General features: G+C 31.4%; 3 protein-coding genes and 1 long non-coding RNA gene across 5 annotated transcripts; 3 read left to right on the forward strand and 1 right to left on the reverse strand.

Moving 5' to 3' along the window:
* Positions 1-375: 375 nt before the first annotated feature.
* On the forward strand, positions 376-6772 carry LOC131844414 (serine/threonine-protein phosphatase 1 regulatory subunit 10-like). The gene is made up of 9 exons (XM_059193297.1): positions 376-719; positions 1052-1245; positions 1801-1917; positions 2163-2418; positions 2813-2923; positions 3679-3750; positions 4164-4295; positions 4579-4715; positions 6088-6772. Exons 1-9 carry the CDS (start codon positions 631-633, stop codon positions 6096-6098), a joined length of 1119 nt encoding a protein of 372 aa, XP_059049280.1. The 5' UTR covers positions 376-630; the 3' UTR covers positions 6099-6772.
* A 2169-nt stretch (positions 6773-8941) lies between these two features.
* LOC131844416 (uncharacterized) lies at positions 8942-10593 on the forward strand. The gene is made up of 2 exons (XR_009357590.1): positions 8942-9639; positions 10143-10593. It is a non-coding gene; the product is annotated as an uncharacterized LOC131844416 (long non-coding RNA).
* Positions 10594-11707: 1114 nt separating this feature from the next.
* On the reverse strand, positions 11708-14122 carry LOC131844616 (large ribosomal subunit protein eL30). Its single transcript, XM_059193556.1, has 4 exons — positions 14066-14122; positions 13913-13966; positions 12865-13010; positions 11708-11912 (listed from the first exon to the last, which is right to left on the reverse strand). Exons 2-4 carry the CDS (start codon positions 13931-13933, stop codon positions 11738-11740), a joined length of 342 nt encoding a protein of 113 aa, XP_059049539.1. The 5' UTR covers positions 13934-13966; positions 14066-14122; the 3' UTR covers positions 11708-11737.
* Positions 14123-14180: 58 nt separating this feature from the next.
* Positions 14181-25834, forward strand: LOC131844614 (uncharacterized). Of its 2 annotated transcripts, none has more exons than XM_059193555.1 (12): positions 14181-14266; positions 15977-16117; positions 16535-16758; positions 17088-17198; positions 17290-17375; positions 19683-19783; positions 20020-20085; positions 20156-20276; positions 22572-22689; positions 24063-24113; positions 24694-24796; positions 25077-25834. In XM_059193555.1, exons 2-11 carry the CDS (start codon positions 15981-15983, stop codon positions 24792-24794), a joined length of 1116 nt encoding a protein of 371 aa, XP_059049538.1. In that variant the 5' UTR covers positions 14181-14266; positions 15977-15980; the 3' UTR covers positions 24795-24796; positions 25077-25834. The 2 variants fall into 2 exon arrangements, with proteins under 2 accessions (XP_059049538.1, XP_059049537.1); XM_059193554.1 differs by lacking the exon at positions 14181-14266 and adding an exon at positions 14815-14995.
* Positions 25835-26305: the final 471 nt, after the last annotated feature.

The raw sequence follows: 26305 nt of genomic DNA on the forward strand, positions 1-26305 counted from the left end.
CAAAATTTTAACACCAGTTTAGCAAATTTTGTATAAGTCATGTGTAAATTAGGCAGTGTTGCCAACACTGCCTGATTCTCCCTAACGGCGACGTTGGCAAAGTCATCAAATTCACCCCTCTCATATGATAGACCCATTCCAAAGCCAAAGCAAATAATAAATATTTTTATTACTCATTTAATTAAAAAAAAACAATATATCATACATTTAATATTACAGCTGTTTCAATCAGAATTATATCTTAGTTTTGTTCCCATTAGTTATTTTATTACGGGCTTCTATACTTTCGTTAGCTAATTTTAGCCTCAAAGAAATTTGCATCTAAAGCCATAAGAAACATTATATATTATAAAAATAGTTTATTTTACTTTTGGTTGGTTGGCCATTTTGTTCGCGCGTCCTCTCTCGACTAGTGCCGTTACCCACGCTTTCTGAATTCTCTTTTTCTACTGCCGGCCATTGCCGGTTAACGCATTCATAACCTATCTTATATTAAGTCCATGTTCATTGTTTTAGCCCATCGCGTCACCTACTATCACACTTAAATATTTTATGTTTTTAAATTCATATGATTGTATCGATTATTATAAGAATTTACTAAACTTAGTAATTTTTTGATATCAACTAAATATGGATGGACCAGGCCGCGGTTTTCGCGGCGGTGGACGTGGTGGACCTCCTGGTCCGAGAGGAAGAGGAGGATTTGATATGCGGGGACGGTAAGTACCTACTTTTATATTAAGGTATAATATGAATCCATCTATCCGTGCTAAAAGGGCACCAGTGGAGGATAATAAAATGAGCATCATGTCATGTCATAACTGACAGCCCAGCTTGGAAAATGGCAATTTATCACGATGGTTTCCAGTGGGAATCTCGTGGAGGTTGTCTTAAAACTATGTACTGTACATGGTAAATGATATCAATGGGTTTATTAGCCCACATTGCTAACAATCGCCTTCCTACCGTTAAGGGGGGTGAAAAGGTGAGCAATAAGTACTTGCTCACTCTCATGTAATAATTGGATTCTAATATTTTTTTATGTTTATAGTGGAGGACCTGGTATGAGAGGACGAGGCGGGCCGCCACGAGGTGGTCCTCCACGCGGCGGGCCACGAGGCTTCCGAGGAGGACCTATGAGAGGTGGCGGAGGTGATAGAGGTGGCCGTAGTTTTCCACCTGGACCACAAGGCCCTGGTCCTCATCCTGTGCCTACAATAGAATCAAGAGGAGGACCTCCACAAAGTATGATCACTATTATATTAACTGTAATAGTTTTAAAAATTGTGTATACACAAAAATAATCTAAATCAGGTTTTTTGCTTCGGCGGAGGTAGGTTACAAATATGTATACAGAAGAATGATTACAGGAATTATAAATACATAATATTGAAATATGTTATAATATTATCTGTCACAATTTTTAACATGAACAGATCAAATATATTTAAATTTAATATATTTAGTACTGTTATACAAAATAAAATTATTTAACAGTATATCCTACTATGATAATTATACATTATGGTTAATTATTTCAAGTTTCCTAAAAAATAACTGTTCTCCAATCCAAGGTTTGTTCCGAGCTTGCAAATGTAGTTATTTTTAGTATACTTTTATAAAAAGAATGAATTAATATTGGCTATTGCAAGAAGTACAATTCTGTTAAAATCTTTTGTATGAAAAGGGGTAGCTGTCACTTGGTTGGGAATATTATAAATACTATAGAACCAATGATATTACAAGTAATATCTGTTTATTCTGTTTTGAAAGACTATGTAAGTTAATTTGTATTTTTAGGAGGAGGGTTTAACAATAGAGGTGGTCCTGGTGGTATGCGAGGAAGAGGAGGCAGAGGTAGAGGTGATTTTGGACCTCGTGGTGATAGGGGTGGCCGTGGTGGGATGCCCATGAGAGGTAAGCATTCAGTATAAGATGACATGGCAATAATAAATAACTTACTATAAATTTTCTTAGTTGTGTGAATGTGTTGTGCAATAGCATCATAATGTACATGATGTTGAATGTTGGATCAGTTAACCCAATGGGTATTAAATTAACCACAATGGTTTCCAGGAGAAGCACATTGAAGATACCATATCCTAAGATATCACATTCCCCATCCCATCATAACTATATTGACATTTAATGATCTGTTCAAGGTCGCGGAGGTCGTGGTGGACATGGACCACCAGGTGGTCCACAGCCAGGAGGTCCAGGTGGACCGGGGCCACACCTTCAAGCAGGACTTCCCCCTGGTGGCCCAGGTCCGGTAGTTCGGCAACCGCCACATGTAGCGCCAGGAGCACCAGCTGTTGTTCCAACTGTTCCCCCTCACCAGTCCCAATCAGGCCCGCCCTTCAAGAGAGGAGGTGGACCACCTCATGGAGGTCCAGGTGGGCCACCAAAGCGTGGAAGGTAAATATCTTCTATCAACAAATATTTTTTTTATTGGTTGCCAAAACAATTTATTACCAAAAATAAAACTAACTATTAGCGCATAGTAGATTCCTAACTACATCTAGAACACTACAAGGGATGCACTTCATAATGGATTTCTGAATGCTTGGAACAACAATTGGACTAGCTTGGTTGCACAGCTTTTCTGGGGCAGTGCAACCAGGCTTAAAAGACTCCATACAGGGTATTTTATTCACTGATGAGGAACATGTAAAGTTGAAATGAGACAGTTTCCTCACTGGAGGTACAGATCTCTCCCATCAACAATCCCACAACAAATCTGTTAAAGGCTTGGTGAGCTGATTGCAAGATATGAAAAGATAATAAAAATAAATAATAATAATGATTACAGGTATGAAGGTCCACGAGGGGGAGGCGGAGGCCGTGCACCACAACCTGGTGGCTACCAACAGGTGCCACTCCAACACAACCCCCAAGTTCCACCAAATGGTTATGGACCTTCGTAAGTTAATACATTGTATTATAGAATTATATATATGTTTAATATATATGTATGTTTATATTGTCAAAGTGAACTTGTTTATTACTGTAAGTATTCTCCATTCTAATGGAACTTACAGAAATAGTAAGCAAAGGGCCCACTAATCTTAGCCAGATTAGTGTTAACCAAAATGAATAGGAATCAATAATCATGTTTCGATGGATAGATTTTGTTTTACTAAAATGATAGTCACCAATTTGCTAGATGAAGAGGATATTAATGAAGGAATACTTATCTGACGATATCACTTATCTGAAATAACTAGCAATTATCACCGGTGTACATTGATTTTTCTCTTAAAATTCTAATGTAATATATTATATCTCTGTAGTCACACTGGATACCAACCATATGAACAGCCAGCACCAGATCCCTTGTACTGTATTTAAATATTTAAATAAATAAAATGCTAAATTGCGCTTCACATTTAATTAGGCCGTTCCCGCCATTTTTACAAACAGGCTCTGTCAACTGCACAGAGTACGTTATGAACAATATTAATTATGCCACAGACTATATATACTACAATAAGGTTTACCTTATATGTACACTAGTCATGTCTTATATATTCTTTAATGATGATCCAGAAACACGATAGGAATGTGCCGTCTGATACTTATCTGACGATATCACTTATCTGAAATAACTAGCAATTATCACCGGTGTACATTGATTTTTCTCTTAAAATTCTAATGTAATATATTATATCTCTGTAGTCACACTGGATACCAACCATATGAACAGCCAGCACCAGATCCCTATGCACAGCCAGCTTATAATACACCCAGGTGAGTTATAAATTCAGCAGCTATTAAGGTTGGTATTACTTTTATTTGAGAATACTACTGAGTGCATAACAGAAAAGTCAACTTCATACAGAATGCCAATATGGCCTACACTTTCAGATTTGAAAAAATAATCTTGTTAGCTTTTGTTTACGAATTTTTCACCGATTTATCGTGGGGTGGCAGCAAAGGTACCTTTTTGTAAAATGAATATGTTTTATATGTAAAATAATATAGTTAGGTATATATGAAGTTTTCATGATTCAAATTAAATGATGAACCCTTTATCTATCAAGATAGGAATTGCCGTCTGACAACATAAATGCAGATTATATAGATTCTGAATTAATAGGTTGCCTATACAGTGTTCTGTTTTATTTGTGAAAATATTTAAAACATCCTACTTTTTTTCATAGTTCGTATCAGAGCAACACTTACCCCGCGCCGGCACCCGCTCCGGCTAACTCAGGATATAATTCTGGTGGGTATGGATCAAGCTATGGCTATTCTACTGGTGGACAAGGTGGTTACGAAAATGATAGTTATGGGTAAGTAACCAAAAAAATAAATCATTGAATTAGATCTTTAATAATTATTTATTTTATCTGTGATTTATATAAAATACAATGAAGTGATCAACCAATACAGCTACAATGTAGAACTCCTTCTTTCGTCTATAATAGATAAGTGTTCTTAAACTCGAACTTTTTCAGTTATAATTAGCGAATTTATTGCATATACATAAATCTATCAACTTGAGAACTTTCTTACTAAAATATATAGTTTTAAAGATTAATTAAGTAAATTAACATTTTCATCAAATGGTGACAGCACACCAGGCGGCGCTGGTGATGCCGGTTACGGTGTAGCGGAGCCGGCTTACGGTGGGGCGGCACCTGCCTATGATTCTTATTCACAACCTTCCTACAGTTCTTACCAACAGCCTCAAACTCAATACAACAACTATGGTAAGTACACTTAGAATACTGATTATCAATTACAGTCCATGTATTAATATCGTGAAATAACTGAAAAAATTTTGAAGATTCATTTTTAAATCAATCACAAATATATTATTTATTTGGAAGAAATTTCTCTTATGATACTTCAATTCTAATAATAATATTACATATATATAAGCCAGTGATAATAACAACACCACTCTACCGTCATCTTGTAATATTCGGTCTTCTACACAGTGCATTTCTGTTATAAATACTTCTTAGAGACCTTTACAAGTCGATTATCGATCTGGACTTCAAATAAACTACATCAGATAGTTGTAGGTATTGCAATTTGTACGCAGGATACTATTGTATGGTGTTTTTTTTTTTATTCTCGCACACACATAGTGTTTTGTTCGTGTTGACTTTTATCCGTTAATCGAGCTGATCACTCGTGTCGTGTAAAAGTAGCTAACAATATTGTGACTTAACAAAAGATCAGCCAGAATTAGTTTCAAATTAAAAAAATCTTCGATAATTCAAGTATGTTACATATGGAATTTACTTACCCATGGAAAATGATTATCAATAAAAGCGTTATTAATGAAATCCACTGTAAATATGTACGTACATACAAAGTTACTACAGTAATTTATAAATGACGCTTAAACGCTCGTCCCATAAAATATTTTCAGGTATTTCTTAGTCATATATAATACACATTGATATTTAAGAAATTAATTTTAAGTAATTATATTAGTAATATGATGCTGGTTACCTATACTGATACCTGTTAGAACAGATAGATACGTTGTAATAGAAAAGTAAATTAATGAATAAATCATATTGCAAAACTTTATGGTATAGGCCATATTAAATCATACGTTATATTCAAAACTAGTTAAATAAGCATTGCCGGCAGTGTACACAGATTGATGTGATGCACACAACTGCGATACGTAATCGAACTTTTGATACTAAATATGGTACATACACAAACAACAAAAATAGTATTTCATAGACTAGGCGATAGGCATTGCTGCTAATCCACGCTGTGCTAATTAGTAGTCAACATATTGGGTTTTCTTCAAACAGATTGTAAGTTATAGGGCAATAATAATAATAATTTGTTATTCTGTAGCTTATATGATGTATAAACCCAGCATATACGTGTAGCATAAGGTTTAGACATCTTAGTCTAAATTGCAGGTATTCATTAGAATATGAATTCAAAAGCAGGCATAATTGTTATAAATTATTTTAAGATAAGCTCATAAGGTATTCCATTGTCATCAAGGTACAGTGGTTCTCTCAAAATACCGTGAGCGTGATTATACCTTATCACAATAATAAATGTATCATATGTAATTACATATTTGTTTGCATTATATTACAGGCAGTTGGTGATCTGTTTGACTATAACAGAATATGATTTACATCCATATACCACAATAATAGCTGGATCGATTTAATGAAGCATGTGGGACATAAAGTATTTATTATGATAATTTAGGCTAGGTGGTTTGAATGAAAGTCTTTGATGCTAGATTAATTTTATTTAATGACATACATAAAGTATTCAGTGACTTTAATAAGTAGATCTTTTGACAACTAATCGTAAATAGACTTATTCTAGTGTATACAATTTATTATGAATTGTACTTTTATGGTATTTTCGTATTGATGTCAAATTTTTACTTTATAATTCAGAAATTAAAAATTTGTAATACTTATTGAGTAATTAATAAAAAAATAATACAAACGGAATAATGAAAAGGTATATAATAATACCAATGTTTAGATATTAAGATGCCATTCGTAATAAAATTATGAAAGATACTGTGTAATTTATTTGATGGTCACAAACATACTATGGTAATATGATAAAACACTGATGATTGATCTCAATATGTATATAATTTTGTGTAGTTCTGCAAGAATTATTTTATAATTTAATAAAGCTACCAGGTGATTGGTATTGAGGGTTGGTATAAAAATATATACATATATATGATAATTAACAATATAAAACCTTATTAAAACAGTACATAAAATTTCGCAGCAGACATTACAATTTTCGAAATAAATTAATGATATTACAATCCTCTGCATTTATCTTTAATATTTCAAGTAAACTATATCCAATATTTTATATATACTCAACTATATCTGTAGTTAAATGTTCTGATATAGTTTATTGGCTATAAGTATAATAATACTAATACACTATCAATAAATTTGCAGGATAAGCAAATTTTCTGATATTTAGAATTCCAATTATTTAGTAAGTATTTTCTGCAGGTTAGGTACGAAATTATAAGGTATTAACAATGTCCTAAGTATATATAGTATAAAATTAAGTGTTTGTTTTACAAATAAGGTAGAACTAAGGTGCATATAGATATGTGTCTAATTTAAATATCCTCTAATTGGCGTTAATTTATAGACAACTTATTTCAATTTGCATACTATTCTTAGGTGCAAAACATTTTTTTAAAAATGATCGTAAGTATGCACAAAATATTCCTTATACAATTAGCCTCCTATTAATCGACTTCAGGTGGTATATGATTTAGTAATTAATCGTAATAGGTCAATTGCCAGAATTACCTGATTATGTATTGTAAAAAACTGAAAGGGTAATTTGAGTCGCTGCATAAAAGACAATGGTAGATTGGTAATATAGCCTATATAGTCTCGAAACTGTTTACACAAGTAGCGCTTTACCACTTTAAAAGGATTGATTTCATTGTAAATGTGTAAGTATTCATTTATTTAATAGCATATTCTATTTTTAATAAAGTTCAGGGCGCATAATTACAATCTTCTACTAAGGTACCTTTAAGAATATAAAATTGAATAATGCATGTGTGAATATTTATTAATTATGAAAGAAATTAAGAAAAATGGGCCCATTTTCTATTATTCTTGATATAAATATGTTATTAATGATGTTCTTAACAATAAAGTAAATATTTAGAAAATGGAATACGAAAGTAGTTTACAATTGGTAGTATTAAAGCATATCTAATTACTTTGATTTGCAGATTGATTTGTCTAAGTTGACTAATTTTATTTTTATAAATTATATTTTTTATTGAATTAATAAGGTAAATCGTAGATATCAAGGTATTATCGTCAAGTGGAGAGGCTGAGATTTTCAATTGTGCAATTTACTTTGCAGTACTATATACTTGAAGACTTATTATAAGACCTTAATGAACAAACAGGTAACATATTTCCGTAATTTATTATGTCAAATATAATTGATGTTTCTGAAATAAGCGCCATAACGTAAGTAGGATCACAAGTACTGCTGGTTTTTTCATCTTCAAATTCTAGTACACATTTGCAATTTTGGTATAACGTTGGTAAAGATTCTGTCTGTAATCAGTACGCTAGGCTTCATTGTTTATTGTACGTATTTCTGTGTTAAAATTGCCCATGCATTTTCGCAATATGCAATCATCTTCTAGTTGAAAAACTTAGCTGGATTAAACATTGGAGCGTCACGTACTGATTTTAGTAAGTTTAAGAGAAAATAAGTGATGATGACAATACTTCTGTCTTCAAATATATTGTTGACTATTTAATGAACACATTTCAATGTCATAATCGTTTGGAACATTAAAGAATAATCTTCTCGTCTTTAAATTTAATATTATGAATGTAATAATAAAAAACCCTATTTATTTAGTAGGAGTCTTCTGGATGTAAATTAAAAGTTTTTAAGATCTGTTATGGTCAATTTCTGATCTAGATGTACTAATAAATAACGTCACTGAAATGGAGTTTATTTTCGTTAAACAGTTAATTAACTGTACACGTAGGACGTATGACTAGAATTTATGATATGTTTAAATCCCATAAATGTGAAAGCATGTCTAGGCAGAATCCACAGTGATTGATACTGTAATACAATGGTGTAATAGAGTAGCTAAATACTACAGACACAGGCTCGTGAAGGGGTCGCATTTTGAGCGTTATTATCACAAGATAATGTAACATATGTTCCATAATAAACTACTAAAATAAAAGAAGGGTATCATGCGATGAATTTGCCCACAGGCCTGACAATATATATAAAAATGCACTAAATATGTTTTTGCGTTACAAATAACGCCATCCGAATTCTAAAAATATGTATTTTGAATACGAAGTAGTATGAGTGTTAACACAAGTATAAATTGTTAACTTCTGACAATTATCTGATCACACAATAGTAATAAATGTATAGTAATAATAGTACACATTGTATTCTACTTATATTAAAATAGAGAAAATTATAAAAGATCAATTCATCAGTGTGGACAAGAGATACACCTGCGGAAATATAGATTGTAAGAATGATAATAGAAAACAAAATCAATGTTTAGAATCAAAACATACTTTTAAACAAAGTATAGTCACAGAACAACTGCATTAAAGCCTTATCTCACAATTACATTCTACATAAAATATTTTATGTGTATAATTAAGCTAATAAACAAACAGTTTTGCCATTCGTCACTGTGAGAAGTCATAGTATGTAACAATTAGTAGATCTATCCAATTACAACATAAACTACTAGATCTAGAAATTCCTTCGCCAATGTAGGCATTTAAGACAAAACAAATTATTATTGATACACAAGTTGCATTTTAAGATTTATGTATGAAAGGAATTATACTGTCCATTATTATTTTTCGACTTGTTGCTTCATATTGGACTGACCTCATACTCTTTCTCTGTTTCTTTTTCTAATATTATTTTACAATTAATATAGGGAATAATATTATAAATGTTCAATAGGTATTTCAATATTTCTCTTTGTATTTCAGAATATGGATGATGAAAGAAAGAAAAGACATGATTGAGAAAAAAATTATCAAATATTTTCATAAACCGAATCAGCATTACATAAATGGTTTAGAAGAATCCACGCAGTCACATGGCAGAATATTTAAGGTAGGTCGTAAAACTTGTTTTGACTATCAGATTCTACATCTCAACAGAATTCTACGAAACAACAAAAGATTTTACATTTTATTCAAGGATATTATTGTCTTTGATTATGAATGTGGTCTGATGTTATCACTTATGCGTTGCCATTCCGCAGAGACTAAGATGTCATGTATGTTACTTGTAGTTTCACTGCCGTATTCACCCTTCAACCGAAACGGCTTGGCGGCAGAAATACGCAGAACAAATTTTAGCTCAATGTATAAATAAAAAATACAATTATTTAACTAAACCGCATTTTTATAATGAACTTTGATATTATTTAAATTTTAGTTCTCACATTAAATGTATAACATATATTTTACAAATTAAAATTAATAATACCTACACCAGAAAAATATCACTTTTAGAAAGTGTTATATAACTATAATCATCCAAAGTGCTAACGCGTGACATCCCGCAGAATATAATACATTTAAGCAATTATAATTACATAATTACTTTTTCAGATTCTTGGTGTGAACGATCCAAAGTACATTAGTAGTACAGCAGTATATATACAGGATTTGGAATAAGTTAGGCGATCCAAAATGAAAACAGCCTGTATCCGCCGTTTACCTTTACTGTAAGTTCTATTGGAACGCAATATACCTTACTTACAGAGAAGGAAGGGGAGTGGGGATTGAAGATTTGTTAAGTCGAACTTCGCGATTTCTCTGGAACTCATCGCAATTAATGAATTTTTCAAAATATATCAGTCGATATTAGGATTTTCTACCATGGCTTTACTTTACTGGTGGGGTATGCCAAAGTACATATATACATATAGTTTTACTGTTTCGTAATGCAAACTGTGTATTTCACCATCACATGACGGTAGCTGCAGACCCTTAGAGCACATATTTCTTAATCAGCCCCGGGGTATTTTATTTATTTCAATAAAAAAAATTTTGAAAACTACTACTTGTATTATTCAGTACCATTACTAAGTAATTTTTACCTATTAAATTAGGTTTCAGTTGCAAGCATAGTTCCAAATACTTTTGCTTCAAGGTGAAAATTGAATAATATATAATAAATTATTTCATAATATAATTCCTTCTATTACTAGGAATATATAAGAACAAAGAAAACACGTCTTGGTAATATTCAATATAATAACGGACAAGACAAAAACACATTTACCCACATTAGACACACAATTGTTACGACTTATAATTATTACAAATACCTAATATATAAGATAAGAGTATTTCTGTGCTCTATGAATTGATAGTAACAAAATAAGGACAAAAAGAAGGAAATATACGTGTTACCGTCTACAGTAACCGTTCGCCAGCGTGCTAAAGCACATTTCAGCGGCTACGTCGGCATCTAGTTTGGAGTTATCTCACTCCAATATATTTTTAATTAATATAGTGTAAAATGTATGTCCTAGAAGTTTGATATAATCATGTTTATTTTTGAGTACAAGATATAAGTTCTGATTTGACCATAATAGTCGTACCTAGTCTAGTCTGTTGTTTAATCCCGGACTTTTTTATACCATGTAGTAGTACAAACAAGCATACGGCCCATCTGATAGTAGACTGTTACCGTAACCTATGGACGCAGAAACACCATCCCGGAGACAATATTGACATAACTTGATAAATAGGGTTGTGTCGGTATCGGTAATGACCCGTTTTTATAGCTTATTCAGAAATAATGTATGCATGTTTGTCTTAAACGCATTAACACAAAATTAATAAAATATAGGTATTAATAAATATATGGGTGTATTAAAATATTTTCTTTATTTTCCCCTAAAATGAAGACTTAATTGCAGACATACCTACGGACTTCTGGCTATACGATTTATAGGAAAAGTATGATATGAAAATACAAGACCACCCATTCACATACTATGGTCTTGTATTTAAATATGTGTAATGATTTTATTTTTATGTAACAAATAAAAACATTGCTTCAGTCATATAAGTTACTTTTATATTGCATCCATGTTGCTGTTTGATTCTATACAACATGATATAAAAAACAATAAAAGCGTATGTTATAAAAGAAAACAATAAAAGCGTTTGTTATATAAGTAATTTTATTATTTCTACGCCGTGGCTTCAGGTAGTGAAGTAATAATGTCCGAATCACCAGGATCAGTGATTGCTAGTGTACATACTCGATAATACTTTCCGCAGGCAGTTCCAAGTTCAATATTATTACCGCTGTAGTGATGGACACCAGTTTTCGCCAAGAGAGCGTAATACTCAATTTCAGATTTCCTGAAACATTAGTATTTTACAATATACATTTACAATTTCACTTTACAGTATTTAATCCTACTCAGTGTTTCAATTAAGTAATCATAAAGATTTTAATTGTTTAAGTCATTAATTACTCTCTAGATATCTGTTAGTATTGTGTTCCTAACCATTGAATATTTTAATCTTTAAAATAAAACTAAGAACTTTATAGTGTGGAAAAAACTGACCTTATCTGCAATTATTTCATTATTATTAATTAATCCAGTCTAATACTTACTCATTTGACCAAAGATCAGCAAATGGGTTAAGGACTACTCCATAGGTTTCCCATAAATATGATCCAGCAATACAGTTAAAATAGTTATTTTTTGTACATCAGAATCATAACCAACTCATTTTATGTACAGATATGTGTTACTTAGCCAACATTTTAATACTGAAATTGACAATAAAAAACAATTTCTGGGCTATTATATAGTCTGCTAGCTAAATAACTCAGTTAAACTCTAACAATGAACAGTTTGGATACCAACATGGTAATGTGCGATGGTCAGGCTAATGTTTAAAAATTATATTTCAACATGTTAATGTGTGGCAGTCAGGATAATGTTTGAAAATTATATTTCAACATTAAGGTATTAATTATGGTACTACCACATCATTATATGTAAACCATATAATGATGTATTTAGCATTTAATGCATAACCTCACCAACAGTTGAAAACATGTTTTATATATGGCCCTTAAGTAGTATTATTCTGTGCGAAGTGGAATATATATTAATAACTCTACAATATAGTAATAATGCCTAAGTAGAGATTCTGGCATTTTGAATAGGAGATTACATAGATATGTTATTACTACTCGATTGCTGGATCATTAAGAGGGAATCCATACTTCTTTGTCCAAAGACTCCATATGCTTCCCTTTGAACGGTTAATGGGAAACACTACTTCTCAGTAGTCTCACCTTAGTGGAGGTGCATTCTTGGCAATGATGACCAATTTAGCTTTGCCCTGTCGTAGAGTCTTCAAGGTTTGTTTGTATCCGAGGCAGTACTTGCCGGATTTCATAACCAACGCCAAACGTGAGTTGATAGACTCAATAGTCTTTTTCTGTAAGGAAAATAATAATTATAATTACATTATCATTGCTAATAGTAATTTGGTTTCACCAAGTGGCTTTATGCATAAATGGCATATATTTCATTTATCATTGCAATTTAGTCTTGCATATAGAAGGTTCTATTTATTTATATATTATCGGATTCAGAATAGCAAATCATATGCTGATTATAGTAATGAGGTAATATTCAGGATTTGTCATGAAGCCATATACTATACTATAGAAAATAAACCCATTGCATATTAAAAAATTTTAAATTAAAGTATATTAAAATTAACATCATGTCTACATAGTTTTAGGTTTGAGTATGAACTGTATTAAGAGCTTTACAAGTAACCCTGTATTATTATAAACATTATATGCCACAAGAAATAGATATTAATTTAATTATGATTTCTTACGTTCAGAAAACATATAAGCTAGGGTACAAAAACAGGACTAGCTCCATTCCTATTACTAATTATTTTATGATGGATTACGTATATCTCAAAGCTAGTAAGTTCAAAGTTCCACATAAATATGAAAAGTGTAGAAAATTATAAAAGACGTAGGTAACTTGTAAGGTAAAAATCGATATTTCTGCTGAATTTATGGGAATCATAATTTCAAATTAACGTAGAACAAGCTCAAGATAACTACATTTTATTAAATAAAATACAAATTGAAATGTATGGTTACATATCTGAAAGGTACCAATTCAGCTAATTCATAACCTCACATGTACGAAACTTTCTCAACCCCGCAAATTACATAAATTACGAGTCTATCAAGAAACGAATAATATTGGACTTAATATTGTGGAGGTTATTTATAATCAATATTATAGATAGCCATGCCAAAAGTCCATTTAGTTAGTAATTCTTTTATTGGCACGTGTTGAAATCAAACCAACCTGTTTTTTCGCCGCAACCATTGTGGAAGTTGATTGTAGAGACCACACGGAAAACTAGAAGAAATATCAAAAGTGTAGTAAAATTTTGTGATATCACATTGATTGTATAAAATTAAATAAGTTTATTTAAGAAATAAAACTTAGAATACGTACCTACACGTACAGTAACTTGCAATTGAAAGAAAAAGAAAGACGAAAACTCTATGGAACAGCGGCACTATTTTTTTTTTTACTTCATATTACTTCTACCATAGAGCATGAAGTCAGTATACTATAACCGTATGTACCACTAAATTCTATATTCTTTTTGTTTTTTAAGCGTCATAGATATCACGTTATTATGTGACGTTCGTGGTAAGTACACTTCATGCTTAGTTTTTCTGCAGGAATTATGCCTTCGTACCTTTATGTAAATGTATATAGAAATATTATTGTCATGTCTCAACCTACAACTAAAACACATCTTACAAAGTCCACTGCCAGATATGAGACAAATCCCGTAATTAACGGACATAATATTAAAATAATTTTATCTAAATTTAGTTTTATAAATATTTAGCAAAATTATAATAGTTCCTGTTTACGAAGTCTAAAAGACTGACTCCGTCTTAAAACGCATAGATTAAAAAGTGTTTCAGTTGTTGCCATAGATTGGATGTATTCATCATAACTTTTGGTGATTTTTTTAGCAATGGGGGAAAATAGAGAGGCTTGGTGAGACGAAAATTTTAAAATTCTGCTATGATTGTTATAAAATAACAAGAAAAACATATTTATATATTACTAATTAGTCACGTTATGTATGCAAATACTCTGGTATTACTAATTGTAGATAATTTTCTTTATCGTATGATTTTACTCCAAAAATATGTATTTTTTACAAAAGGGAAGGAAACTTAAACTGTTACCTGACAACACTCATAGCCGCTTACATTTCTGTTTTATTTTGTTGTGTTTGTGTGAAATTGTGTGGTAAATTGAATAATTTTCGTCTATTTATTTTCTGTTATTGATTAATATTTCATCACTATAGTATATGTACAAATTAATTTTTTTATATAAGTATTAAGTAACAGAAATTAGGTAAGTACTAATATCGTTACAGTGAACTCTGCGAATTAGGTGAGAATGAGGATTGCTATAGTAATAATCGAATAATGTATGCAAAGAAAGTTTATCTCATAGACAACATGTGTATTGTATTGTAATAATGTACTGTTTCACGTTTCAATGTATTGATATATAACCGCACATAAGACTACTTATAATTTTAAAATTGTTTTTAGAAAGTATATATAAGCTACACTTATCTTTTTAGGTACCAACTCAATATGTAAAAGTTACAAAGAGGGGTAAATAGAGTACATTATCAAATAATGGATTAAAAACATCAGTTTGTCAATTTTCATATAATCTTTTCCTAACTACTTCTACAATATTTTTTACAGAAATCCTACACTCATTCAAATCCTTGTATTTCTAAACTGCCACTGCTTTTATAGTGTATATATCAGTTACATATTTGCATCAACTTACTGTTACTTCACTTGTCTCATAAACAAATTCTACATTTTCCTAGGTGTATTATCCAATATGTCCCAGGCAAGCCTGCCTCTAGGATATTCAATAGCTAGCACAGCACTTTACATTAGTGGAACACCAGACAAAGAATGAAAATTTTTACAAAGCATTGTTTTTTGAGAATACACACTATAGATTAATTATAGGGCAAGAGAAGGTTCTCAATAATGGGGACTATTGGCCATATTGCTAGCAATGTACCATGTTTGGTAAACCTCCATGTAGTTACACCTGATGACTACTTTCGTTCTGGAAATAATTGTAGTTAATTAAACAAAAATAAGACAACTGACTTGACTTCATCCTCATCCTATTATCCTCCATTGGTGGCCCTTAGCATATACTATTTGCTCAGCAGGATGCAACATGATATTTTCATCTATAAAAAAAATAAAAGTTTTGAAGTAGTCATAAATTCAACATTTAGATGAGAGTAACATTAATGTATTGTTACATCTTATTTTCTTTTGTTTATGGCTCTAGGATCATGGATGGTCCATTTGGTCCATATTCAGGGAATGATGGTTACGGATGGGATGAAGGTCCTGACATGATGGATAATAATTTTGAGCCTGGTAACTTTGGGCCAGGGCGGGGTTTTAATAATGGTGGAGGAAATTTTAGGTAAATATTTTAATCTTTTTAGTCTATGTCATTTAACACTACACTAATATAATTGCATTAATATAGACAGGCTTCTAATTTACTTTTGATGGTTTTGTTTTGTACTTTGTTTCTGAAAAATTATCTATAAATTAGGATCATCATAATTAGGACATCTGTAAACATTCAATGTGTTAAAGCCTCTCGCTTTAAGAAAGACAGATTTAATGTATATAGATTAACATAAATTACTTCCAGAAATGTTTTAAATACATATCTATACTAATATTATAAATTTAAACAAATAAATTAAATTGATCCAAAATTTAAATTCTTTTAGTGATTAATTATTATAATTCTGCACTCAATATGCTGATGCAATAAAATATTGCAGAACTGAGGCTAATGGTAGTATATATAATATCTTTTTTTTTTCAGAAATAACCGACATAATTACAGAAATGCTTATGGAAATTATAGAGGTGGATATGGCCCAGGTGGAGGATATGGACCTCCACCCTTATTTGGTCCAGGCCCTAATTTTGGACCAGGACCAGGAATGGGACCAAATCCCCAATTTATGTGGGGTAGAGGTTTTGGCCCAAGAGGACCTCCCATACGTAAATTTAATGTAGAAGATAAAACTTATCGATTTCTTATACGTAATGTATTATCTTTAATAACTTATTTATTCGGTTTTCAACAAACTATAGTTCTAAGTATACCAAACTTTTATAAGTTTAATTTAAAGCTATATTGTATTATGCATATGATTTTAGAATATAATAATCTAAGGGAAAACATGTTGAGTACTACATCTATTTTCTATTTATTATTTCTGTCTGTAGGTTGTGATTGACTTTATTTTGTGGTTTTCTACATCCTAGGTTTTCTGCTGTTTTGTAAAATGTAATAATAAAGTTTCAGTGCACATTTAAGTACCTACAATGTAGTTGGTTGCTATTTATATGTATGACTATTACATTTCTAGGTATGGGTGTACCAAAAGATGTTTTAAAAAATACACCAAGAGATATTTTGCACCTCATGGAACCTGAATATTGTGGCATCTGTACCACAAAATTGGAATCAATTTCTGTCTGTAAGTAAAAAACTCCACTTGGTTTTAAATTTCTGTAATCTAATACATACTAATTTGTTCTAATGGTGTGACTGCTTGAATTTATTTGCAGCGCGGATGCATTATATATCCAAAAATCATCTAAGGAATCAGAAAAAATGGCATAAAGAGCAGCCTGATGCTTATCACCGTAAAGAGGTAATTAGACAATTTGACAATGTAATGTTTCCATAGGCATTCTAACAACCACTGTAGTTCACATAACTATACCTTGTAGAATATCACTTGCAGAGCTGTCCACATCATAGTAAAGTATTAAATTTCTCTATGGAGCATGACTAAATAAACTTTACTAATTGATTGTTGACAACGAAAAACAAGTGAACATTATGTGAATGAGTTGTTAGGATTGAATCTTACATTGTGACAAATTGTCTGGCTTTGCGTTGACTAAGACGTGAAGTCTATAATTATTTTATATATTTTCTCTCTTATTTTTATACTTATTATTCCATCGATAAGTATATCCATGGAAAATAAGTAGTATTTGTAACATTATATATTTAAATTATAATATACAACTTGTGTATTAGAGTGCAATAAAGAATTCAAAATAGCTTTAGCATAGGTATGAAATATGTGCCTTTAAATTCGTCCAATTATTTCTACAAATCTGTATTCAATTGATAAGAATATGACAATAATGTTTATTATCAAATTATTATTATTTTAGGTAATCAGTGTTATTGAAGTTATCTAAAGGGTAAGCTAAACCCTCGATTATAAGGGAATAAAATTCATTTCTATATTTTATGTTGTGCTTAAAGCTATTTTAACTAGTCGACCTCATTTTGTGGGGCCGCACTACTCCTTGCGTTAATTGCCTCATTTAATGAGAACAATATGAAAATATTGATGACTTACAGGATTTAATTATTTGAACTATATAAACTTTTCAAACTGCCCTTTCTTCCCCTTTGGAATGAATAGATAATGCGTATCTTTTGAATATGGGATGGAATCATATGGAATATAATCTCCAGCACTACTGCAAAAAAAATGTTTCACCATTTTAAATATACGTTATTCGGGGTTAATTGTACGAGTATACTACGGCAACCAATGAGCCAGCAGTCATGAAATTGAATAAAGCCTAAAGTAAAATGGAAACCTTACAAGCAGCCTGCTCACGTGTTCAATCTAATATCAAAAGTTTTAATTTTTGTTTCTCATATTTCCATTAGGTGTCTTGGTGAAGGTGGTTCAGTTTCATGAGTATTATGCTGGTAAAATGTAAAACAATTTTCCATACTTGTTAAGAATAATTACCTTTTCCATTTAATTAGTTTTAGAAGACTATTTTCGCCTGGTCCTATTCTACATGGAATTTAAATTAGGAATTTATTAGGATTCCAAGATGTTTACTAGTTTTACCCACGTCTTCGGCTGCGTAAAATTTTATCCCTTATTTCGCACCCATAAATTAATTTTTCATGTCATATTCGCACTTATAATATTAGTATGGATATTTTTTTAATATAAAAGGAATGAGTGATATACTACTGGATGACGATCCATGTGATGGTAAGCGGTAATCGTAAATCACGGAAATCATGCTATGCGACACCCATGGTACCAGAGGACTACGATGTTATGCTTTTTACCCTGTAATTTCACAGACTGAGTGTACACTACAACCGAAATAGTTTACAAGCTATCTGGTGGCTCAAATAGATGAGACTGAGGTACACACAGAAGACTTTTTGGTTAGCTGTGTGATGTCATTCTAAATCCGTATAGAGTTATTTTTAATTCACTCCTACAATATGAGTAGCAAATGAAAGGACTTGCTAAGATTAACTCGAAAAACCATATGACGTCAGTCTAAATCCATTGGCGGAATGAGTTTTTTTTAGACTTTCCTACAATATGGGTTAAAATGAAGGACTTGCTATGAAATCTGTTCAATGATAACTAAAAATTAAAAGTAACAAATCTTTTTTATTTAATTGTGCCAAAAATCCATACAATACCTATAGCTTTCCTTTAAAACTTTTACTATCAACTATCACACAATTTATATCGATAAAAGCTTGTAGAGAGTTGTGCAAGTAAACATTGAATAATTGATTCTGATTGATTTTAATTTTAAAAAATTCGAGTACTTTAACCTCGCTAACCGAAGCTGTGTTAATTGTCCAGAGAGAGAGTAATAATGACCTTCCCGATTGAAAATATTGTATCTTTAGGTGTTACTGCGTATATCATACATGTAAATAATGTTCGCGGCATAACACAAGTAACTAGCTGTGACCCGCGACTGCATATGCTTCTTTTGAAATAAAAGATATTAGATGCCCTCTATATTATTCATCCTGGGTTCTATAGTCACGTCAAAATTAATCCGTTCGTTTTGTTGTCACAAGGTAAAAAATCGACAGATATAACATACCTACTTTTGTATTTATAATACTACTACATGATGTTAATTATATATTATTTTAGGTACCGCTGAAGTCGCGTGATCTATATTGCGAAATCTGTGATGTTCACATAACATCTAAGACTCATGCGGAGTCGCACTATGCTGGGAAGCCGCATCGCGCGTAAGTCTTTAGTTAAAAAAGATATTTCTACCAAATGCGTCATTTTCATTATTTATATTTTGTTTGATTATATATTGAATGATAATTAATCATGTGAAGATTTTATTAAATATACAGTTTATTAAAATCTTAACAAGCAAAAAATAAATTTAAAATTGTTCTTGTACAAGTTAATAACTGATTTGACGGCTTATCTTATTATGACGGCATACATAATAACAAGTATTTTTTTACAGTATTGTTGATGGACGGAAACTACCGAAAAATGCATTTTTGCTTCAAAAAGGAATGGAAGGTCGATTGTAAGTTCCCGCACATATATTCACAATTAATAATAAAGTAATATTGTTTCTAAAAAAAAGTATTAATCAGGGAGATGCTGATTCGGCGCGAGAAAAAGTTTATTAAACATGAAGATGTTGAAGCGCAACAGCTGCAAGCTGTGCAAGAAACTAAGAATATTCAACCTGACCTGTTCTGCGATATATGCAAGGTAACGAAATTATTAATTTAATATTATAACTAGATGAAAACCCGGCTTCGCTCGGGTGAAATGTGGGTAGATATTTCTGTAGTCATCGGTTCTCATGGAATATTAAAAGTAAGCAAGGCATAGATTTGTAAAGCTTCGTTCATTGTGTTTAATAAATATAGTAAATAAAAAGTGCAAAAGTTGTTATACAAATAATTTCTATTTTTTTGTAAAACTTTAAGTTTAAAGTTTAAGTTAGGCTAAAATTGGCTGGTATCCAGATCGTAAAACAAATTAATAAAAATTGGCAAATTTTCTCGCAATCGGCCAATTACAGGTTTAAAGAAAAAACACATACTCTTTTATCATAAAAAAGTGTCAATAATAATATTTTCGCGAAATGTTAACGACCGAAGAAAATGCTAGTGAAATGAAAAGATGGCGACTGCGGTTTGTTTGTCAGTGTCATTAGAATTTAACGAAATACTCCATAATCCGAATTTTGCGCATATATGTTGTCGATTCGAAATCAATATTTTTTTATGTTTTGTTATTCACATAAGGTTTCATTCGAGTCTACCGTACTCCTTGACGAAATTATTAATATAGATTAAATACGACATAGTATATAATTATAGGTACGGTGTCATAACTAGTTAATACACGAGAACTTTTCATACGTAGCTAAATTAGAGGTTTAATATGGCTGTGAAGGATGGAGACCAAGACGACGAGCAAAAAAAACGGCACCGGTATAGTCGTAAAATAATTGTGTATTAATGACTTTAGTCATATAAAAACAATATAATATTTATATAAATATAGACAATAAAAAATAGTTTCCAACTTTTTTTTTTTTTATACTACTATAGTGGCAAACAAGCATACGGCCATCTGATGGTAAATGGTTACCGTAGCCTATGGACGCCTGAAGCACCAGGGGTGTCACGTGCGCGTTGCCGACCCTTAAGAAACCTTAATATACCCTTCTTGAAAACCCCAAGCTGTAGTCTCGTGAGAAAACCTCGGCAGGAAGTTCATTCCACAATCTAAGTGTACGCGGGAGGAAGCTCCTCTGAAACCGCACTGTCCGAGACCACTTAGGTTCCAGCGTGTGGGAATGAATTCCCTGTCGATGGCGAGCGGTGCGATGGTGAAAGGTGGCCGTAGGCATCATGTCGAACAATTCCTCAGAACACAGTCCGTTGTATAATCGGTAGAACACACAAAGCGAAGCGAAGTCTCGCCTCAAACTAAGTGGCTCGATACCGTCAGAGAGATTGGGATCATCGACAATTCTCATAGCACGTCTCTGAACCGAGTCAAAAGGACCGAGCTGGTATCCAGGTGCTCCTGCCCAAAGATGAGAGCAGTACTCCATGTGCGGCCGAACTTGTGACTTATATAAGAGGAGTCTCTGGTCCGCAGTGAAGTACCGCTTCGCTCTATTGAGCACACCGAGTTTTTTGGATGCCAGCTTAACCTTTTCTTCGAGGTGACTACGGAACTCAACTGTGCTAGAGATGTCGATACCGAGAATCCCAATACTCTTAGAGATGGTAATGGACGTGTTCTGGAATTGCGGAGCCACAGCAAAAGGGGTTTTGGTAATGTATGATCATTATATAATTTTTTTTTAATATAAGTTAGTTAAATATAGTATAGTTAATAGCTAATTTTTCTAATATAAAAGTATCCTGAGTTACTCCTTATTATATCAGCCATCTGCCAAAAAAAGTCCCGTCAAAATAGGTCCAGCCATTTTAGAGATTAGCCGGAACAAACAGACAGACCGACAAACAAAAATTGTAAAAAAATATATTTTGGTGTATGTATCGTATTTATATGCATATGCATATAGTAGAAAACTGTTATTTCAATATTACAAACAAACGCTCCAATTTTATTTATATGTAGGTATATGGTAGCATACCGCCTTCGTTCGACACCGTTTGATCCTCGCAGGATGCCATCATTTGTATACATAAGTATGATTGTTTGTGTTGATCTATCTGATACAAATACATAAATACAAAAAAGTATTTTTATCAGTTGTCTAGTACAACTCTGCTTGACTTGGGACTAGACTAGACTAGACTTGCAGGGTTATTTTATTGGTGGCGATGCCGACACTACACGTAACTTAAGGGGGATATCAAAGTAACAATTTATTTGCACATGTTTAAAATATTTTTTGTTATTTAATTTTCGTCTATCTTAAAAATGGGTATACTACAATTTTAAATAATATGCCAAACCACTCCCACTTTTAAGAATAAGATCGGCGTGAAAATAATATTAAATTTCTCTTTTCAGACTTCTGTTACATGTACTGAGCAGATGACTATGCATTTAAATGGGAAAAGACATCTCGCTAAAGAAAAACAGCATATTCTGAAAATGATGAAAGGCGGAACGCATGGCGAGTCTGTTGGTTCGTTTATTTATATTATTACAGTTTCCCAATCCACACAACTGGGCAAGTATTTTATAGTCCAGTAAAATTTTAAATTAAACATGATGTGACCAGTTTTGGCGCAATATATAAAAATAATTCCACAAAGATGTAAAATTAATTTTAGAAATAAATTTTGATTAATGTTAAGGGGAAAGATATAAAAAATTAAAAAATAACTCGATAACGGTAAGAAATATGAAAAAATGTTTTAAATAAAAGTTGTAGAAAACAAAAATCTGCACAAAACAGGTCCTCTACATTTTTCATTATCTGCTGTTGTTTAGCCACAAAATAAAAAAAAATTAACTAAAACTAATAGGTGAACAATCTGTTAAAAGGGAAACATGTGTAATAGTATTAGTGCTTATCTGTGTGATACGCGCGCTGTATTATATAGGGCTTTTACTCGCTTTTTACTAATTTTTCAGTTGTCATCGAGCCAAAGTAATTTTTAATTTTTTGTGCCTAACAGCAGCAGATAATGAAAAAATGAAAAGCACCTATTTTGTGCAGATTTTTATTCTCTACAACTTTTATTTAAAACTTTTTTTGATATTTCTTACCATTATCGAGTTATTTTGAGAAAAAGCATTTTTCAACCCTTTTTATTTTTTTCATCCCTTTCCCTTCAATTTAAATAAAAAATACTTTTGAATATTATTATTCATGTATTCACGGACTTATTTTATTTATATTGCGTCAAAACTGGTCATATCATGTTTAATTTAAAATTATATTGGACTATTACGAATGCAGCGCTATGATAAAATGTTTGACGGAATAAATTTACCTTTGCCGGTTTTAGACGTTGAGTGTAGGTGCAAAAAATATGTGACAGGATTGTAGTAGTTTTGTTGAAATTCTTGTTATGGAACCATTTTTTTTTCCTGTAAACTGTTAATTTACAGTAAAAAAACTTTGGTGTGATATGTTATTAGTAATAGTATCTCCAATATTTAATGGACTTTTCTCCAGTGTAAGCTTGTTTTTTAACCTGCATATGAAGTGATAATTGATTATAAATTTGCCAAATAATTGTTTTGGCAAATTTATAATCAATTATCACTTACAAAAAATTATACCAATTAACACCCAACATACATATTAAAAATACCAGTGGACCAGAAACTACAGGTATACTTTTATGCATCTTGAAATATGTTAAGATGTTACCAGAATCTTAATGATCTTAATGATCATTCCGAACTAATGGTAGATTTGACATATCATAAGAGTCTGTAATAGACCTACACGAATAAAGATATTTTGAATTTAATCGTATTTCTGGTAACGGGGTAACGAGATAAAGAATAAAAATATAAGTTCTAATTAAATTTATTATTCATTAGGTGAAGAAGACATAGAAGATCTAACCAAGACATCTGCTAATTATGAAGAAGGTACATTTTTAATTAACTTTTTGAGTATAGTATTGTAGAGACGTACTATATTACTAACGATGTTAATTCAGTCAATAATGTTATTATATCCAAGTCTAATTTTACTAAACAAACAAAGTAAAGAATTGGGAAAACATGTAAAAAAAATACATATGACAATGTATATGGATATCCCACCTGACATAGGCATATCTATGCTTACTAGGTCATCCCAATACTATGTAATTGTAACCAAATTGTTTTTTTAATGAAATAATCATTTTTTCATGCGTCGATTCCGAAATCTCCTCAAATAGAACATGAACAATCTAATTAGGATTGATCAGTCTAGGCCTCTTCCAGACAAACAAGTTAATTACACAGAACGTTACATCTACGTAACCCTTATTTCCTGTTTTTTGAAACGGATGTAACAAAATACTATCGCAAAAATTAATGGGATTTTAATAAAACATTTAGCATAAAGGTAATTTTCTTGTAGAACATAGTGTACTAGTCTGTTGGTGATGAAATTTTTGGTCATTAAGTTTATTTTAAATATTTAGTTTCAATATTAATTAAAATTGTGTTATATTTGCAGGTGCAGAACAGGAGGAATCTTCTGAAAACCAGCAGGATAGTTATGATTGGGGGAATGGTAGTGGAAACTGGGATGAACCAGCTGCTACAACCACAAATTAGAGGTTAATTAAATTTAAGTACAATAATAATGACGAACATTTCGCTGAATATTAAGTATTAATTTTTATTTGTATACATGTGGTAAAAAATATAATAGGTAATTGAAACAGTGTAGTTTGTTATTGGTAAAATATAAATTATAATAGTTTCGGAAGCAGAGTGCGTATCTGAACATTTAAACAGCTAACTTCAAATTCCAGTAGTCGACTTTAGAATCTATCACATCAATATGTATAAATTATTATTGTACTTCAGTTATTCTATTATATATGTATGTTTCAGGTTATCGTCGGTGATTAATCAATTATCGCCACTTCTATACCTGTGGTACATTAGTTACTTGTCATGTATTTCAATTTTGAATAAATATATTATGTAATAAAAAATTGCTGTATTTTATTAATAAAAGAAAGCAATTACTTGAAAAACATCGGAACAATAAATAGGCGTTTTTTAAACTATTCTTGCACTAATCAACGGCAAGAACGTCTTCGTCGTCTACGTCCCAAACAGCCGCGCGTGAAGCCGAACCAGAGTGCTAAAGTTAAAACAGCCAATAAACCCACAAGGAGAACTCCTTGGACTTTAGGGTCAGAAATTTTCAGCAAATTACCACTTTTAGATTTCTTTGTACTTCCGGAAGACGCTTTCTTAACTCCTGATGAGATCTTTGGCATTTTTGATAATGACCGTGATTCGCATATCTGACCCATATTTGTTATGTTTTTTTGTTTAAATTATCGTAAAGCATTTTTATATGTTTTCAGAGTTTACTTTATATTATTTATTTTTTTAGGAAATGATTACTTGAGAAACAATTACTGAACATGTTATGACATAAGACATCACCATAGTGAATATTTTAGCATTGTCAAAACTATTTGCTACGGTGGAATATTAGTTTATCATTTGACTATTGTTCGATTAGACAAGCATTGAATTGATGGCAAGTTTTGTCTATGAATAAAATTCTAGAAATTTATAAAAAAAATATGCAGTATCAAACTGAAGAAGTAAGACGTTGGAAAAATGAAATAAAATGATCATGTTAAAATATTCCCAACAGTCTTAACAGTATTGAATATATTGTTTCAGCATGTTAGTTCCGGGTTCAAATAATACGTATTATATATTTTTTGTTTATAAAAAAAAATTCTATTATAACTTACTTTGTTTTTCATTTCATATTTCTAATACTTAACATAATTTTTTTCACATCTACGAAAACGGGGACATAAGAAGCACAGACAGCTTCTTATCTTAAAAATACAAATATTGGTACGGTAGGTTCTAAAAAAAATACTGGTTCTGTCAGTTATTTAGTATTCATACTGCAAGCACTGTATGACTACATTATCTCAACAATTCAATAAACTAAAAAAAATGAAGAATATCAAACACGCAGATATGGCTATATTGGTGCATTTGGGAACTCCTTTGCCTTTTCTTTAAACGATAAACAGAACAAAATAATATACTATAAGCGTCGCTTAGTTTTAAAACTAGACAAC

This window comes from Achroia grisella, unplaced genomic scaffold, assembly GCF_030625045.1.
Source record: "Achroia grisella isolate CSIRO2021 unplaced genomic scaffold, CSIRO_AGI_Agris_v1 utg402, whole genome shotgun sequence".
Taxonomy (NCBI): domain Eukaryota; kingdom Metazoa; phylum Arthropoda; class Insecta; order Lepidoptera; family Pyralidae; genus Achroia; species Achroia grisella.